The sequence below is a fragment of the Vipera ursinii genome (assembly GCF_947247035.1).
Source record: "Vipera ursinii genome assembly, chromosome: 1".
Taxonomy (NCBI): domain Eukaryota; kingdom Metazoa; phylum Chordata; class Lepidosauria; order Squamata; family Viperidae; genus Vipera; species Vipera ursinii.
Window position 1 is genome coordinate 172823228 of NC_139512.1, and position 20443 is coordinate 172843670.

Below are 20443 nucleotides of genomic sequence, written 5' to 3' on the forward strand. Positions count from 1 at the left end.
TGAAAAGACAAAGACTGATGAGTGAAACTGATTCATGTGTCTTAACTGTACAAACATCTCCTATCTATGCTGATTCTTATTCCTTTCCTTGCATCTACCACAAATCTTCAGACCATTCTCCGGAACTGAGCACTATTTTTAACAGATTTTGAGGGCCCAAGTGGGTTGCACGAGAGAGAAGCAGCACTTGAGAGAGTTCTGTGTACAGAACTATACTGATGAATTTCATTCAAAAATTTCACTAAATCTCCCTTTAGGAAATACCCTACAATTATGCATCGAATGTAAGATTTTAAGTGGAGCTCCATTCAATACATTCTGCTTCATCTCAGACTCCAATCCAAAATGAGACATGCCTCCCATCAACTAAAGTTGAAGAAACACATAATGGTAACTTCTTTTTTCAACAGAATTGGATTGTATTTATATGAAAATATAGCAAGCTGCCAAATTTCAGAGAAAGAGTGAAAGAGATTAGAAAGCCCCTGAGAACTGAATTATGTCTGCTACAGTGAGGAGGCAGCAGTAGATATGGGAGAATGGCCAAGAGTATGGGGAGGATCATCACAGCTCCAGGTAATCTGATAGCTACAACTGAATAGGAAGAAAGTGTTTATATTGGGCTGCTGCGCTAGTTATATTCTCAAACATGACAATTATATAATTAGCTGCATGCACTACCAGCATATCCACATAAATATGGTTCCCCAAAAGACCACAGAGGCCACAGATAACAGATTATTTTAGTGTGATTAGAAAGCAAACTTGACCTGTTTCCCTTTTTTTCAATTCTAACATTTTAAGGAGAAGCAGGAGCAATGCAATTGTTTAGGATTCCTGGTTTGGTTTTGATCACTAGTTTACAGGGACTCAGCTTTCATTTCAAATCAGTTTGCACATCCTTAACCAAATATACTTTTGAATGCAAGCAGCAATTTCTAGTAGGTAAATAATAACTGAGTTAGAAAGAAGAAATTTAAACACAAGGTCTTGAATGTGCAACTAGGATCATATAAAGAATAATCCTTTGCAAAATACAGCCATAAATTTCCTGAGAGAAAATGGAATCCTCAAATTCTGAGCACATTTTCTACAGCAGCACCTACTAAACAGCTCAAATATTACATATTAACTTGCTTTCATAAAAAAAGAGGTTTTGTATCATAATATAGAAACCAGTTGGACATCCCTTGAATGCACATGGATTAACAAGAAAAACCAAATTCTTATCATGTATTTCACACAAAACCATAAAATGCATGATATTTAACAGAATAATTTAAGGAAGAGAAAGAAAGAAAGAAAGAAAGAAAGAAAGAAAGAAAGAAAGAAAGAAAGAAAGAAAGAAAGAAAGAAAGAAAGGCAAGCTTATATCTGTGAGACTTTATAAACTTAATATTCTTTTTATTAATTCACTGTAAATATCAGAAAATTTGGGAGCATTAATTCTAATGGAAAACAAGGAATATGCAGAATTTATACTTAGTTACCAGTAACTGCTAAGGAAATTAAGAATGATTAGACAACAGAATGATTTTAATCAATTAGCAAGTACAAAAAGTACAAGCGTCTGTTAAAAGACTTACCAGTGAAATACTATAAATAAGCTTTCAAAACAGGAAATATTAATGAAAGATTATAAAACTAATTAAAAGAACTGGGATAAGATGACATCTCAAGTAAGAAGGATATACAGGGACTATAGAAGGAAGAACAAGGATTTAAAATACCGGTGGCAGCACTAAAACTACAGAGGACCCATCCATTTCCTTAGGCCTCATAGGTTCAAACTTCTCCCAAATAAAATGGCAAGATCTTGCTCTTAGCCAAGTACAAGAATCTCCCCAGCTAAGATGTAACTCTGAGTGAATCTCAGCAACTTTATCTAAAATGCTTAGATTCTTCACAGCAGCCATTCATCACATTCATTCCTTAAGAAGGTTACCATAAAAAGAATTGCTAGTTGGCATTCTACAGACTTAATGGCAGAAAAAATATGCTTTTTTCACTCATATCTCTATAACATAGGCTCTTGTTTTCCTCCAGCAATGTTCTAACATCTTTATTGTCACTTCATCCCCAAAAGCTTCTTAGAAAACATCATTGCCATATTCATTAAATTCCAAGGTTAAAAATCCAAATTAATCAAAACTTCATCCTAAGAGCCTTGGTGGAGCAGTGGGCTACTGCCTCCTTAAGTAACACCAGCTGCCTGCAATTAGTGCAGGTTCGAGTCCCACCAGGCTCAAGGTTGACTCAGCCTTCCATCCTTCCGAGGTAGGTAAAATGAGGACCCAGATTGTTGGGGGCAATAAGCTTTGTAAAATGCTGCTTGGGGCCCCCCGAAAGCCCTAATAAGCAGGCATATACATAGAACGAAGGCTATTGCTAAGCATATTGATTTGTGCTTTAGATTGTAAGCCGCCCTGAGTCTTCAGAGAAGGGCGGGATATAAATGGGATTAAAAAAAAAGACTCTGTGAACATTGTTCAGTCATAATACTCTTTTTGTAGTTACTTCAAAATCTTACCTTCATGAAGAGAAGAAGTAATCTCTACCTTGAACTGAAGACATCCACTCACATGGTCTGCCGGTAGCCTTCTACCAAGGTTATAGCTGAGAACTTGATCTCTGCAAAAGGAAATTGTGTATGAATATTTCTATTTCTGTAACTTTCAATATGTTTTAACTGGCTGAGCCAATGGGATGTTTCCCACACGAGTCATATACCTCCAATACATCTGCCGGATTTGGGAGGAAAGGAGCATACAGGAACACAAGTTTATTGTGATTGGGCCAATAATTTTATTTTTCAGTGTTAAAATTCCTGGTGCAGTACAAACAAAAAAAATACTCTGATACAACATAGGATAATGTCACCAAAGCAGACTAATAAATATGCACATGTCATTAGAGATACTTGTGGTATTCTCAGAGCTTGCAACGCAGTAACAAGCATCAGGATTTCTTGCAGTAATGGCTGCCTCAGGAAAACAAAGATGATTTTCACTTACCGTAGTTCTTCTCAAATTCAAATAAAACTTCAGCTAAAGAATTCCTTGCCTCCCTTATTGTTTCTAACCTCCATTTTCATGCCATAGCAAACATACAAAATACTTCTTATGGATGATGATGATGATATTGGATTGGGATCCATTATAGTCTCAAAGAAATCTGTTTTTCCACTATAGAAAACCCCACTAGGGCTGTGTTGCATGGAGGTTTTAGTGCCTACCAATAAAGCATGGTATGACAGGTAACATGATTATCTTAGCAATAATTCAAAGGTTTCTGTCTTTTGTTATACTCAAAATAGAGACAAGTAAGGATCTCTCTCTCTCTCTCTCCCTCCCTCCCTCCCTCTGTACTGATTAATTGTTTTAACTTTCTAGATTGCTTCTCTCTTTGGTTAGTTTCCATCCGTTGCTTCTTGTCCTGCCTTCGGGTGCTTTGGAGAATAGCTTGACTCCCTCTTCTTTGTGGCAGCCCCTGAGATATTGGAACACTGCTATCATGTCAACCCTCGTCCTTCTCTTCGTTAAACTAGACATACCCAATTCCAGCAACCATTCCTTATATGTGTTAGCCCCCAATCCCCTGATCATCTTTGTTGCTCTTCTCTGTACTCTTCCTAGAGTCTCAACATCATTTTTCCCATCGTGGTGACCAAAACTGGATGCAGTATTCCAAGTGTGGCCTTACCAAGGCATTTTAAAGTGGTATTTGTTGTGTAGCGGGTTCCTTGGCGCAGGAATGAAGACGAGGCAAGTGAGTTCAGGAAAGCTCATGGTTTATTGCTTGCAAGATCTGAACTGAGAATTGGGCTGTAACTAGCCGCAATATATAGTCTAGCCCCTAGGCGGCAGCCAATAGGTTTGAAGCAACCATTGCTGCCTAGGGACAGCCAATAGCAGCACTGGAGACTTGTAGTCTGGGTTGCTGGAGAGCCGTTAGCTGCTCCAGCAACCCACATGGTATTACCATTGAGCCCAATACATAACAGTATTATTAACACTTCACATGATCTTTGATTCTATCCCTCTCTTAATGCAGCCTAGCACTGTGTTGGCTTTTTTTTAGTTGTTATCCTTGTTGTTTTTTTTAAATTTAGAAAATTTATATTGCCACCTACTCGCACTTGGGGACTCAAGGCAGCTTACACTTTTCCTAATCTAGGGTGCAGTTAACAATGATGACAAATCCTACTATTAATTAGCTTTTGAGCAGACAGGCTTGACCTGAGGCTGATACCTGCTGATCATACTACACATATATTTTTTAATAATTGATTGTTAGATACATAATTGGCAAGACAATCTTTGTTGAGAGATCAAACACAAAATAAAAGAGAATATAAAAAGACAAAACCAATCAAAATAATTTGATATTTGTTTCTAGCACTCCCAATACATTCTTATGTGAAACAAGTTTAACCACTGAAAATTTCATGAAGCATTAATTCAAACAGTCTAGCTTCTTATAACATAGAGAAGGAAAAATGCCTGCAATTACATTGAGTTCAAGATGAATGAATGATCATACGTTTTTTAAAATAACTTTTTTTAAAAAACAAAATAGGTTGTATAATTAAATGTTTCACTATCTTGTATGAACATCCCCTTTACCCATGGCTGTAATAAAGATATTTATCATTTCCTCCTCTAAACATTACACATTTTATTTTAGATACAGAATTTAACATGCATGTTTTTCTCTGCATATGACCAATAGTGATACGGATATTTTATTTAATTCAATTCATAATATTTAACCTAGCCATTTAACAATTCTTGATTCTGAAATTTTTCCCACTTTCCCAACAAGGAATTTTCCCAAGGCATTTGAATTAGAACTGTTTCTAAAGGTAACAACTCTATGATCAAGTCTAAAAACAGTGGGAGACAGACTAAGCCATTGCTACATTTTACTGAATGGTTTAAGCTCTCAAATTCCACTAGTATGCCTTGCTTTGGATAAATGTTGGGATCAGAATAAAGATTAATTTATATATTATTATATAAATAATAATATTTCTGATCAGGTTCCTGATTCTCCCAGAAGATGGCTTGTACTTTACCACAAAGAACTTTCTAATGTAAACTTTGTACAGTATATGATTTAGGCTGTTTGTAGTGATAGGGAATAGTCAGTGTATATGTACACTGAATATGTATAGCATATTCAAATCAAAATGCCCAGTACCTCATGGAGCAATTTCATGTGACCACAAGATGGCAGACAAAATCTATAAACAGACCAAACGCATTGCTACAAGAAAAATGCATTCTATGGATATGTAAGGAACTGTTCCCATTAATCTCTTTTTTAAACATGAACCTAAGAGTTAGAGCCCAGTCAGTTCTTATTAATGAGTATTTCAATATTACTACTACTGTGCTGGAAGAAGTCACCAGCATCGGCTTGCATGTCATAATAATATTCTAGTAAACAGTACTAAGGAAAAAGACCTCAGAGGTAAACACGCTAGATCTTAACATCTTGTGAATGATTAAATAATATCCCAAAATTTTCCTGGATTGATAAATATATTGTAGCATTCAGTAGTGTGCAAATTTATTAAAATCACATCTATTTGTTTAGCATAGCACAATGTTGAATTTTAAATTAGAATACAGTTGCTGAAGCTAAAAATATAACATGAAAAAAATGTTTGAAATTTTAGAAACTTCACTTTTAAGGGCATAAGTACAGTATTTGACCCAAGTTTAATAAAGAATCCTAAATGTTTTAGAAGACTGCAGCATTTAACTGGCTCAGAGGGACACTCATTTCACAGGCCAACATAGCTTACTGTAAGTAACCTTTTCTTTTCAAATCTGCAATATATTTTTCTTACCTGCATCAACCCCACTTGGGAAAAGCTGATACCTGTTTTCAAACTGAATTTGTCTTTCTCCATATATGCAACGTATTATATTGCTGAGAAAATCTGTGGAAAAGGAGCCATTTGTTTACAAACTGGTTTGATTCTTAATAGTCATGCAACAGCATGACAACACTGTGATGAAATAGAAACTTTGTAGAACTGAGGACAGGGAATATGAACACATGCCCCAAAGTCCTCAGGAAGATCTTGAAGGAGTCTTGCCAAGCCTTTCAGTGGTTGCAGCTGTTTCACAATTTCAGACAGGAGATCCACAGTGGCATTTCACTTACTAAGCAGCAAAGTGCTTGTTAAATCACAGATGCACACCCACCTGTATGCAGTGTATGCCTGATTAGATGCCTACTGACAAGCAAGTGAAGTGTTCCACAAACTTCAGAATGTTCTCAGTCAGGTTCTTAATTTCCTAGTAAAAAGATACAGATCTGAACTGTAGGCTCATTGGACCTATTCCCTGGGAATTTTCTTATGCCTCAATAAAAAGTGGCAAAGTATTACATAAATAACTAATTGATATTCTTGTTTAGTAAATCTACAGAATGCGATACAGCAATTAATTAAGGCACATTAAATGTGTGCCCAAGCAAAACTGTGTGCCAAACGTGGTGAAGCAGCCATTCCACAAACCTAATGGGAATTATATCAATCCCTCTAATGAATGCATCCAAAAACAGAAGCAGAAGCAGCACAAATGCAGAGCAACAACCGTTCTGAGCAAATCACAGTAGGATCCTAACTTAGAAACGATCTGGATGAGGTCCTTCTTATTTCATTAGAACGCTTAATAGGCAATCTATGGAGGTACTGATTAGCCCAGACTTGCTTTGTGATTCTTATGACCTGTGTCATTACTAATAATTAAAGTACTGTAAGTATAGCATTTCATGTTCTCTGTTACAAGCCCTCTTACTAATTAGTATGTCCCTTTCCTAGAATTTTTATGTAGGTATTATATCTGACACTTTAGTTTTCAACATATGAGTAAGTCCCAATCTAACTTAAAGGCAAAGGTAAATGTGTGTTAGTCGTTTCCAACTCTAGGGGCCGGTGCTCATCTCCGTTTCAAAACCGAAGAGCCAGCGCTTGTCCGAGGATGTCTCCGTGGTCATGTGGCCGGCATGACTAGACGCCAAAGGCACACAGAATGCTGTTACCTTCCCACCGTAGTGGTCCCTATTTTTCTACTTGCATTTTTTACGTGCTTTCGAACTGCTAGGTTGGCAGAAGCTGGGATGAGTAACAGACGCTCACTCTGTTACGCAGCACTCGGGATTTGACCCGCCAAACTCCTGACCGTCTGATCAACAAGCTCAGTGTCCTAACCCACCGAGCCACCGCGTCCCTTTTCAATCTGACTTATATTATATTAAAACATTACATTGTTTTTTTGCCATATACAGCAACATATCTTTAAACAGATTCTTAATGTGCACAGTATTAAACTTTAACATCAGCTGTTTGATTAATGCCTTGCTCTACAGAGTTGGTTAAGAAGCAAATTAACTTTATAAATGTATTGAATGTAAATGTATTGTTTGGAAAAAAATAATTTAAAACTCGCAAAATATCTGTAGAGAGATTATATATACATTCTAACCTTACTGAATTTAATTGCATCTTTTCAACTATAAAATTTAAAATATTTGAAACCAGACAATAATGTTGTCAATAAATTTGCACACTACTGTACAAACCTGTGTCTTACAATTCAGCACATTTTAATTAAAAAAAACAACTTGTTAAAATGGTACATGAGGGATTGTGTTGAAAGAGTGAGACAATATATAAGAGAAAAGCTTAAGAATTGTAAATAAAGTTCAGAGCAAATATTTAATCTTTTAAAGGAAAACAATCTTTCCTTTCTTTCAGATAGGCTTAAAATGAACAAAGGAAACATATTCATTTACCCTATTGCATGTCTTTCCAATAGTCTCTGCACAGGGATAGTAAGCTTTCCAAGAAAACGCTTGATGATAGGACGACTTTTGGCAAATTTATCTTTGATTTCAATTTCCAAGACATCAGTCAAAAGTGCTACAAAAGAATATTTCTGCAAACATAAAATACATATGTATCTATGTTTCATAAAACAAGCAATGAAGGTAAGTATATCTATTATTTGTTCAGCAATATTTTAAAAGAATTATTCCTATATAGACATTATGAATTACCATAATCCAGATTTCACAAATATCCATTGGCAACTGTTTGAGACTGTTGTTGAAACAGGAAAAGTAGAAAACATTCAGCCACAAAGACTTCACATAAACATGAATTTAGTGATATCTTACAAGAATACATCTCCATTAGAACGTTCTGTTTTGTCACCAATCTTCCCTTAGTAATTGAGAACTGTCAGATTCTGAGATTAAAAAGTGGTACCAATGTAAAATACTCTTACAGCCATGCTTCATGCCTAGGATTAGGCACTCTTATTGAACTCAGTGTTTCATTTTCTCCAAATGTAACATTTTTTATAAATGACAAACAGTTCCAATTTTGTCTCATCAGTGTGCAAAACATTGTTCCAATAGCTTGCTGGATCATCCAGACAGTCCCTAATAAATTCAGACAGGTGGCAATGTGCATTCTGGAAAACAGTGGCTTCTTGCTCAATATCCTCCTACAAACATAACTCTTGTTCAATGTTTTACATATGTTAGATTCTTGAACACTGGCATCAGCTAATGTAAGAATATCCTGTGGTTCTTTTACCATTACTCTGGAGTTCTTTGCAAGCTCCCATATGTTGCATCTTGCAATGATTTTTGTTTGATAAATAAGTTTGGGAAAAGTGACAATGATGCTGCATTTTCTTTATTTGTAGATTATATCTCTACCTTGAACTGATGAAAGCCAAAGTCTTTGGCAATAGATTTATAGTGCATTTAACCTAAGAAACCATGACACTTTTTCTGAGCTCTAGAGTGTCATGAAGAACTGATTCCATGGGGGTCACTCAACAGGTACATATACCGTTTGTGTGTGTGTGTGTGTGTGTGTGTGTGTGTGTATGCGCGTGTGTGTGTGGAGGGGGGGATTAATAGGGAATGGCTCTCAAACTCCCATCTGATTGTTTTCTGACTGAATGAAACTTCTCACTCAATTTCTTCCATTAGACATTAAGAGGTTCACATATTTTCATCAAAAAAGATGGTGAATTTGTTGCCTCGATATATTCAATAAAAACATTAGGACTTAATAAATTCTGATCATACTGTAAGTCTACTGCAGGATTACAGACAACTCTAAAGGGTTCACAAATTTTCTTAGGTCCAGGTAAATATCATCTAAAATCGCACTCTGCTTCTGTACCTAACGTGAACCAATAGCTATAAGCAAGAACATCATAATCTGGTGCTCAAGTAATAGTGCCATAGCTGTAAGCTTTCTTCAAAACCATTTATTACCTCTCTATGCCAAATAGGATTAGTTGTATTACTGATGATATTGGACCGCTTTTCCTGCCCATGGTGTGCAAAAGTAGGAAATGTTTTCTTTTTTCCAGGCTGAATGGACATCTTTAGGTAAGGGTCAGGATTGAAGAACATTCCTTTTTTAAGTCCAATGGCCCGAATATCTTTAAAAGAGAGAAAAGGAAGAAAGAACAGAGAACAATAATAATAATAATACAAGAAATACAGGTAGTCCTCCACTCACAACCACAACTGAGCCCAACATTTCTGGTGTTGAGACATTTATTAAGTGAGATTTGCCCTATTTTATGACCTTTCTTGCCACAGTTGTTAAGTGAATCAGTGTAGTTGTACAGTTAGTGTCATAGTTGTTAAGTGAATCTGGCTTCTCCATTGACTTTGCTTGTCAAAAGATCGCATAAGACGATCCTGGGACACTGCAACTGTCATAAATTAGTCAGTTGCCAAGCGTCTAAATTTTGATCATGTGACCATAAGGATGCTGTAACCGTCATAAGTCGGAAAAACGATCATAAGTCACTTTCTTGAGCACAGTTGTAACTCTGAATGGTTACTAAATGAACTATTGTAAATTGAGGACTACCTGTACATCAGGCATACTTGCTAAAAATTATTTTTCCAATCTACCACGAAATCTTCCAACAACGTAAAACTTTGCTTTTATATAGATTTACTGGTCACAATAGCAGGGAATTTTGAAATAGCAACAGCAGTAGACTTAAATAGACTTATATACCACTTCACAGTGTTTTACAGCCCTCTCTAAGCATTTACAGAGTCAGCATATTGCCTCCAACAATCTGGGTCCTCATTTTATCAACCTCGGAAGGATGGAAGGCTGAGTCAACCTTGAGCTGGTCAGAATCAAACTGCAGGCAGCCAGCAGTCACCAGAACTTGCCTGCAGTACTGCATTCTAACCACTGCACCACCACAGCTCAAAGCTGAACACATAGCTGAAGGACATCATGTTGAATAATGCTGCTACAGAAAATTCAATGCACACATTAAATTTGTTTATACCAGTGAGGTGGTGATTACAAAATTTAACCTTTTCATGGACATACTACTGTTTGAACATATATGTCAAAGCCAGTCAAAATGGTGAACTAGCCACTATGATATCCGAGTTTGAATAAAGTCCTACAGTGGTGTGTACCCATTAGTAATTTGTATTGATGCATTATTTTCCACAGAGAGGAAGAGGCTAACTTTACAGAAGAATAAGGAGAGATATCAGTCAAAGATAAATGTTGTGTTCAAGTATTTTTTTAAAAAGATTGGCATCATTGTGCGCAGTAGGGGGGAGAAGAGAAGTTGCCATACATATCTAAGTAATAACCATAGATCATTGAAGCTTCAATGAGTTATACTTAATGGGTTGTAGAAGTTAATAAAAGAAAACCAGAGACAAACGTAACTAATCTATTACTCCAGGATGAAAAATCTTGCTGCAGATTAAAGCAGGAATGGAAAATCATTTTGACCACCCAAAATTACATGAGATTTTAGCACTAATAAATTGAACCCATAAACCCAAAGCAACAAGACAATCTCTTTCAGTGTGCAATAGCAAAGCTATCTCTGTTGTCAGAAAGCCTGTATCATTTTGTAAAGTAATTGCCAGAAGCTACATAAAACTGAGAACTTGTTAGCATAAGACAATATTAATATCTCACTTTAACTCTGTATGTTGTTAAAATAATTTTGCATTACTATTAAGAAAACCAGAGATGGAAATGTACAATCTTGGAGATCTTGATACCAGACTTATTTTTTCATCAAGCAATGTCATACAAAAGATTTTATGTTAAACCAGTAATTTGGAATTAATAATCTAGAAAGTATGCATCTAATCAGTTCATTGGAACAATGACATTTTCAGACCTAATTTGTGTAGTGAAGCTATCACTGAGTGGCTAGAAGTTATTAATTATACTGAAATGAGAATCTATCAGTGGATAAATGGAGCCTCTTTATAGAGACACATGCCAGGAGAAACAAATTGTCTATTAGTAATGTAAAAAAAAAGGGATGTGGTGGCTCAGTGGGTTAGGACACTGAGCTTGTTGATCAGATGGTCGGCAGTTTGGCGAGTCGAATCCCAAGTGCCGCGTAACAGAGTGAGCGCCTGTTACTCATCCCAGCTTCTGCCAACCTAGCAGTTTGAAAGCACGTAAAAATGCAAGTAGAAAAATAGGGACCACTATGGTGGGAAGGTAACAGTGTTCCATGCGCCTTTGGCATCTAGTCATGCCGGCCACATGTGCATGGAGACGTCCTTGGACAAGCGCTGGCTCTTCGGCTTTGAAACGGAGATGAGCAGCGGCCCCTAGAGTTGGGAATGACTAGCACATATGTCCGGGGGAACCTTTACCTTTTTAATGTAAAAAAAGTGTTTAAAAACAGGGGACAGAATTTTTAATGGTATGTGCACATCTGCTGAAACTGAAAACTACATATTATTTGCAAAGGCAATTTATAAGCAGAAACATGAATAAGAGGAGCAAATAGTGTCATGCACATATGGCATTTGCCAATTTAAAACATTTAATTTAATTTAAACATTCACCATTCCCAATTTGAGAATGCTTGCAGCATTGGGATTTGAACACTATACAAATAAACCATTTCAATGATTTTTCAAGTTTTTGAGTGGGGCTATGGCATTATACCTATGCTCTGTGTAATGTACAATCTTAAGGTATTCCCTTTTTTAATTTCAATATTGCCATATTTACTTTGAACAAATTATTATATTGGAAATGTTTTGGAGCAAGGAGAGCACATGTCCAGAAGCCTGAGGAACAGTAACCTTCTTGTTGCTGCTGCTGAAGACAGAGTTGTTTGACCTATCAGTGTATACATATCACGTGGAAGTGGTGTAAGACTGCTGACCTTGGAAAACATTATCCATATTTTGGGGGGGGGGGCAGGGGAGAGCAAATGGATGAAAAAGTTAGCCAAGGCAACTTTGGGCGATATCCAATTAAGGTTTTTTTGCTGACAAATTGCTCTCTTGTACCAGGGAGAGTAGAGCAATTTCCTCCCTCTGAAGCAACTTTTCATGTGTTCTTATCAGCTACTTTGTTAGAGGGATTTTCAGAGCAGAATTTGAGCAACAGAGGAGGGGGCGGCTGGGGAGGGCAAAGAGGGTTAGAGATCCTCAGTTTTGTTCATAGCTGGGATACATTTTTCAAAGGCATCTCCTTTGCTCTCCTTCCTGGCTGTTATCAGGACTTTTATCTATAATTGTTACTTGAGCTATGAAATTGGGAGACGAGCTTCCTTCTTCCAGTTTTTCCACTGACATACTAAGTATTCACCCTTCTACAAAACAAAAAACAACAACAACAAGGATTTTCTCTTTACTTAGTGAAGGTGAAGCTGCTGATGAACTAACTGACATATGAGTTTCTCATTTGTGGGACCCAAGACATCTCTATTTTCTGCAAAACTGAAGGCACCAGTTTGTTTTGAAAATTAAGCATTTTAGACAAAAAAATACTTGAGATTTGAATCAAATGTGTCTAAATAAATCATTTCTCAAAAAATAGTATATATCCTCAATATATTCTTACAGCTGGTTTCTCAATCTAACTTGTTCTAATCTCACCTTTTATTAGCTTTGCAAACCAAAAGTTGTAAAGCACTTAGTTGTAAACTTTGTCTTACTATATCCTAAAATGAACCATGAGATATTCTGAATTTGGTTAATCGCTTTCAATCTGAAGCACGTCCTATTTTTTCATATATAAAGTAATTGTGGCACAAGTTTATAAATTTAATAAATAATGTTAGCTTTTCTACATCTGTACTTGAATATAGATAGAAACTCTACAGAATTGAAACAGAGTTAGCTGCATCTTATTTTACTAAAAAGTCACTTTCATATTTATAGAAAGAAATATTTACATTTCTTGTGCATTCATTTGGATATAAGATGTAAATGTAACAGTTGTTCAACATGATTGCTAGATGTGATTTGGCAGAACAATAAAGCACTACTAAACTGTGGCCATTAACATAGTAAGAGAAGCTGTATTGTTAATTTCATAAGGGCCAGGAATTTGAGGTCAAAATATTTTCCAAGATGCCTTTTTTTCTAAAATGTTATTGTCAAAAATAATTTATTCAATAGAACTTTTAGACCAACTGTAACTCTTCTAAGAAAAGAAAAGCTGGACCTAGAGCTTTAACCCAAAAGAAGTATAGATGAAGATAAGTTGAGGTACTCCTCAATTTTTAAGACCTTCTGGTTGAGAAAAATTGTGTAACAAATTTTGCATACACTGGGTATTCATTCGTGCTCTACATAACTTTATATTCCACATGTAATGCAAAGTATAACACAACTTATGGAAAGATTCTACATATTAGAAATTAGGTAAAAGAAGAGTTCTGGCGTAGGTATGGCGAGCAAAAACTGAAGCACCGGTAAGTAGACCACTCTTCAGAACATCTCTATACAGGAGAGGATGGGAGATTGTCCACATGCACTCTTTTAATCTTAACTGTCCCTTGCTCTCTTTCATCATAGTGTTTACCACTGTATTTTCTCTGTATACACATTATATAACATCCTTCTCCATTCTCACTTGATCAGCAATCATTCTTTTATAATTTTCCTCATCCACAGTCTTTTCCACTTCATCATTCAACCAAAGGTCTCTCTTCATAATCCTTATAAGCACCCACACTCTTCTGTGGCAATTCCTTCCAAGCATCTTCTCCATCCTCTTCTCCTTCTGCTTTCTATTCACTCTGTGGACCTTCTAATACTTTTTCAGACAGGACTTGGGTTTTCTTCCTGCAGTCATTCTATTTTCACTCTTTTTTAAATTTCTTTCTCCTGACTCAAACAATCTGGATCCAAAATATTATTTTCACCAGAAATTCCTCTTAAATTTCACTCAAATTTCCACTCAAAATTGAACCATTAAATTTATTTGATTTATATTCATTCCACAGAATTCCCTATAAAAAATTCAGTGCTCTGGTTTAAAGAGACAAAAAATAAGCAAAACTTACCCGAGAGTGTAAAACTAATTAATTTTCGGCAGTGCTGACCTGTAGAGGCACCGTCAGTGCCTTCTGCCCCCATCTAAAAGACAGAGGATATTTTATGTTGTATTTTGCAAAATATAAGAAAAATCTGAAAAAAAAAACCCTTTCTAAATATAAAACAAAGCGATTCATTTATTAAATGCTTAAAATACTTTCTATATAGGAATCAATTAATGTAAGTGCACAAAAAATAGGTGAACTAAATATCCTTTGTTGTACCAGAATTACTAATGAGAAAACAGGTGGCTTTTGTGGAATATCAGTGTATGGGTTTGTTTGTTTTTTGTTTTGTTTTGAAATACCATTTTGGTTTCTGAGGCACACGTATTGATTTGTTATTAAAAAATAACAAGTCAGTCAAGGTTAGAGTTTTAGTTATTGTTCTGATCCAGCAGGGGATGAACAGTTTGAGAGAGAAAAGTCAGTTTCTCTTACAGCAAACTCAGTTGAGCATTGAATCCAAAGAGAACTATGAAAAATATGAGGGAATTATCATTGTGGCTGGATAAAATCCAAGATGTGCTAAACATGAAATGTAAAAAATAAAAATATATTAAAATTAAAAGGATCACAGCACGTAAGCATACTCAATGGTTTCTACAGATTATAGAACAGAAAAAAACTTGACTAGGGAATTGTGATTTGGCTTTCTTGCTGGTTCAGTTCTGAACAGCAATATTCTCATTACAAATTTCACCCATTGTTTATATTCTTGGCATGCTGATATACAGAGATTAATTATTAGATAAATAAGCTTGTTTTATTTAACATTGAGGTCCAGGTTAGAAACAGCAGAAAATTAAGGAAGTGACAGCTAAAAAGATAATTCTAGGCATCTGCCTCAGTGGATCTGAATCTCTAATAGAAGAATAGGAGAAACATAAATACGCTTTATTGTGGGTAAGTTTTATTTTCTCCAAATAGTTGTTTTGTTTTATACAAATAAATACACTGTTGTTCTTCCTAGTTACTGCTAAATTTACAGGGAAGATGGTGAATCTTATCTACTGAATTATATATACTCATATATAGGTTATATTATTGTTGTTGATGTTGTTGTTGTTGTTGCCATAATATTTAAGAGTCATGTTCATATTATATCAGAAATTGATATATTATTTTCTCTACTTATCAGATGTCTACCCACCTTGCTCAAGGAGCTGGATGTGATTTAGGAAAGGATATTTCTTAATTTTATAACAACCTTATGAAATTAACCTGAATAATAATGACTATCGCATCTTAACTATTATACTGCATGCTATTGTGTTATTGTTTATTTCAGTGATACACAATTATTTGCTGACCAATAGCAGCACTTTTTAAATCAACTTTTTCAACGATCAGGGGTTGCCAGCAATGACATCACAAGAATAAAGAGGACTGGAATCATCAGGTTTGGCGGAGGCATGATTCATTTATTTTAACCATTTTGTTGAGAATAGCAAATTGCACTGCTCTTACTTGTGTCTGCCACCAAATACTAGCTAAACGGCTTCTGAGACCAACAGATTTTTTTTCTTATCAATCTTTTCAAAGAGAAAAAGGTCCATTTCAATATTTTCTTTGTGTAAACTGAGTGTAGAAAATAGTTTCCTTAATCTCCCAATGCCTCCAAATAGTACGAGTAACCTACTGCAAAGCATAGGGAAGCCAGTTACGCTTCTAAAACTCAGGGTGTAATTATCTGAAATTAAACACAAATGCAGTTGGGCTTCATCTGCATTTTGTAGCCTACAACAAACTGTAATTAAATATGCATAGTATGTTTGTGTCAATGAATTGTACAGAATAAGGAATAAATGAAATCATTAAAATATCTTGCTTATTCAGTAAGGTAGTTTGGAGAAATTTTTAGTTTTTCATTACTAAGGTTGGCTACTGTCTGAACTAGACCCTGTAGTTTTCTTTGCAAGGTTTTTCAGAAGCATTATCTGCTTCCCAGGACTGAGTGTGTGTGACTGACCCAAGGTCACCCAGCTGGCTTTGTGCCTAAAGCAGGAGTAGATTTCACAGCTTCTAGCCCAGTACCTTTAACCACTGTATTAAATTGACTCTCAACCACTGCATTTATAAGCCCTTTTTTTTAAAAAAGGAATTGGGTCACCAACATTTGATGTAATACTAGTATCTCTAGATATTCCAGATTCTGCTAGCCAGAATCTGAGATGAGGTTGCTAGCCATATACATATACTGTATGTGTGTGTGTGTGTGTGTGTGTGTATGTATATATATATATATATATATATATATATATATATATATATATATATATATATATATATATATATATATATATATAGACACACACACACACACACACACACACATATATATATATATATATATAAGTTGACTAGTTCCTGTGGATAAGCCCTGAGCCGGGCCAAAACAGGAATGAAAGAGTTAATCAGCAAGGTCCATTCAAAAAACCTTGACAAATACTTAAACATACATTTGCCTTGCCTTCCAGCTAATATAAGAGAGAAGGAACCCGTGGCTCAGGAGGTTAAAACACTGCCTGATATATATAATCAGCCCGGGTTCGAATCTCAGATAAAGGGTATGACTAACTGATGAGAACATAAATAGTTCGAAATGATCATCTTAGCCTCCCAAATTCTTTATTAGCAATTTGAATAATTTGCACAAATAATGAGCTGTCATAAGTTGACTAGTTCCTGTGGATAAGCCCTGAGCCGGGCCAAAACAGGAATGAAAGAGTTAGTTATTTATTATTTATTTATTTATTAGTTTTTATAAACCGCCCTTCTCCTGAGGGACTCGGGGCGGTGTACAGAGGAAGGAAGGTATACAGATGAACAATAAAAGTAATAAAAACAATAGTGAAAACAAACTGGGACCCCAATTAACACTATCATGCCAGGCCGGACTGCTGGAACAGGAAAGTTTTTAAGTCGCGACGGAAGGTACGGAGGTCGGGGGCCATCCGGATTTCAGTTGGTAAACTGTTCCAGAGGGCCGGCGCACCCACTGAGAATGCCCTCCCCCTGGGGGCCACCAGCCGACATTCCTTGAGCGGTGGCACCCTGAGGAGGCCCTCTCTGTGGGAGCGCACAGGACGGTGGGGTGCTGACATCGGCAGAAGGTGCTCCCGTAGGTAGTCCGGACCCATGCCATGTAGGGCTTTGTATGTCATTGTTAGCACCTTGAACTTCACTCGGAAGGCAACCGGAAGCCAGTGCAGCGCACGGAGGAGAGGTGCAAGGTCCATTCAAAAAACCTTGACAAATACTTAAACATATATATATATATATATATACATATATATATACATATATATATATATATATATATATATATATATATATATATATATATATATATATACACATATACATATACACATATACATACATACATACACACACGTGTGTATACATATACATTTCTAATGAGTATCCATTTAACCAAAGTTATGGGGCCTTTTTTTCTCTCAGGCCAGGTGCATGCATAAATACTAAAGATAGCTTTGCTAATACAGCCTTTTTGAAGCCGACTCTAATCAGATTTGTTGCATGAGAAAATCTATAGTCCTGGTCAACCTCACTGATGTTCAAAGCATACAACAGATGCAGCGAACACCTCAGGATGACAGCAAGGATGACAGATTTTGAGAAGCCATTAAGCTAACACAAACAACCTTATCTGACCAAACAAAATGATAAAATTCAAGTTACATTAAAATTAAATAGTTTAAGAATAAATGAAATGTAACCTTTAGCGGCAAAATACCACTCATCACCTCTTTATATTGATACCTTCATTAAATCAGATAATTCATTGGAAAATACTGTCAACCTAAATTAACAGGTTTAATGTTAAATAGATTGATCCATTGTAGGCTATATATATACTTACCATCACAGCAGGGTTTTTCACAGTGATACATGGAGTTGTTGCACGCTGGGCTCCACTTATACCATGGTAGTATTTAAAGCAGATTTTTATTTCAGCTAAAAGAAAAAAAATGAAGGGAAAGAAGTATAAGAATTTATGCACAATTCATAGTAAGTGAAGACAGTCAATGGAACAGCTGCTTTGGTAGCAATAGCCACAATTCATTGAGACCATATTACTTAAATTGTAGCAATCTGATTAAATAATGAGATCATTAGTCTAATAATTGTTTCTCCAAAAGAGATGCCCTTGAAACCTTTGGCAGCAACATACATATTATTAAGTTGTTGAAACTATACAGATGCCAGAAGTAAAATTAAGCAGCCCAATTAAGGAAAGGATTTCAGCTTTTTCCTCCTTTGCTTTCCACATCTAATTTTTCCCCCAAGTTTGTTTTTTAAGCAACTGCAAGAACCTACACCCATCGTTTTTCCTGGACCCAGGAATCCAAAACTGTATCTGTTTCACTGTAATACATTGTCCCTTTTTGAGCCAGTAAGTCAGAAGTCAATCGTTCACAAGTCAGAAGGCCATGCCTAACAAATAAAACTGGCAGGAGGCTGCAGCCCAGCTATTTTTAAATATGATACTTGCCACTCAGAAAGACAAAGGTAAGTTGGTAGGTTGATAATAAGGGTCCTGAGGGGCTACAGATTGGCAGGAATATTCCCACTCATTCACTTCTTGCTGAATTGGAAGTTTGTAATAGACATTTTAGGAATAGCTCGCCCTCATCTTTTATATCAGGAACCATAATATGCTTTCAAAAGTCCAGATGTGCTTACTAGTCCAAGATTAAGTTCTAAACAAGGTAATTATCAGCTGCAATATCTTCTCAGAGTTGTTGAGATTGGGGTGGCAATTTGAATATATAATTATTATTGTTGTTGTGTTGCTTGTTACTTAAGATCTGCATTTTAGTACCCCAAATTAGAACTTGAGAATCAAGAATCTGTGCAGAATATATTTTTAGCACTTCACTTTTTCTTCCACACTTCCTACATGAATTGCAAATTTCATCCCAACTGCTATAACGGATTGATCAATTAATGTTCCAAACTACACTTGAATGTTACAAAGAGAACACAAGGCAAAGAAAGGGAACAGAGGAGAACATCAAGCAGGCAGGCAGGAGTTTTATCAACATTACACATTCTCCCTGTGGAAACAGTAATATAAAGATGAGCTGCTGTAAATACATATCTATGTCTTAGTACCAGAGATAGAGACCATTCAACTTTATGGCCAGTTCCCACAAGCTTCAGTACTATTTCTTTCATTACAAGAATTAATTCTGTCAACTGATTTTCCTCAGGGGGAAGACAAAGTCTTGCCATTTTTATTGACTTTCAATTTTAATGAATCATAACAAAGGATATGAAGAAAATGAAAAACGTACTTAAGCATCTAGCCAAAATATTAATTCACAATTGCAGCACAAGATAATATAAATTTGTTTTCCTTTCTAAGGCATGATATGTTATTATATCTCAACTCTTACACAGTCATATAATCAGAGGAATAAAAAATTTAAAAGTCTAATTTTATAGTCAACATTGTACACTTCCTTAGCTGAAACCAATGGTGCTTTGAAAACTTTTAAACAGAAAATGTTTACATCAACATGAATGTAAAAATATAGGGTCATTTTGGTCATCCCAACTATTATCAGACCAAGATAAAATATAAAAGGAGAAATGAATAATTATGTGCTGTCAGTTATTTATAAGTAAGTTTGTACAATAAATGCCCAGAAGCCCTACTTCATCAGTAATATACACTCCTAAGGTTTAGTTCCTGCTATGTCCCTTCCATTTTTGATTATCAGCATAGAAGCATTAAATCAAATCCTAATTTATGGCACTAATACAGAGGAAGAAGAATGGATTGTGTGGATTATCTGATAATGACTAGTAGTATGCATTTCTTCACTGGGCTCCGTAGGAAAGGATTCTCCTAAGGAGAGGAGATATTGTGACTAACCCCACTTTCTCATATTGGAATTCTTTCCGTTAAAACAAAAACACAGGAAAAAGTCTATAAATTGGTTCCATATTTGAAAACTAAGTTATGTGTTGGGGTTCTTATATTATCCCCCTTTAAATAATAAACT

At 35.7% G+C, this 20443-nt stretch overlaps 1 protein-coding gene across 1 annotated transcript in view; it reads right to left on the reverse strand.

Moving 5' to 3' along the window:
• The window catches only part of HECW2 (HECT, C2 and WW domain containing E3 ubiquitin protein ligase 2), a gene marked incomplete at its 5' end in the record, with an annotated part of 121296 nt that overhangs the window by 64459 nt on the left and 36394 nt on the right, over positions 1 to 20443 (reverse strand). The window contains 5 exons of the mRNA XM_083366498.1: positions 2531 to 2631; positions 7813 to 7955; positions 9316 to 9485; positions 14373 to 14445; positions 18292 to 18386. Of these exons, the coding sequence (XP_083222624.1) occupies positions 2531 to 2631; positions 7813 to 7955; positions 9316 to 9485; positions 14373 to 14445; positions 18292 to 18386 (582 nt within the window). The remainder of the gene's footprint in view (positions 1 to 2530; positions 2632 to 7812; positions 7956 to 9315; positions 9486 to 14372; positions 14446 to 18291; positions 18387 to 20443) is intronic.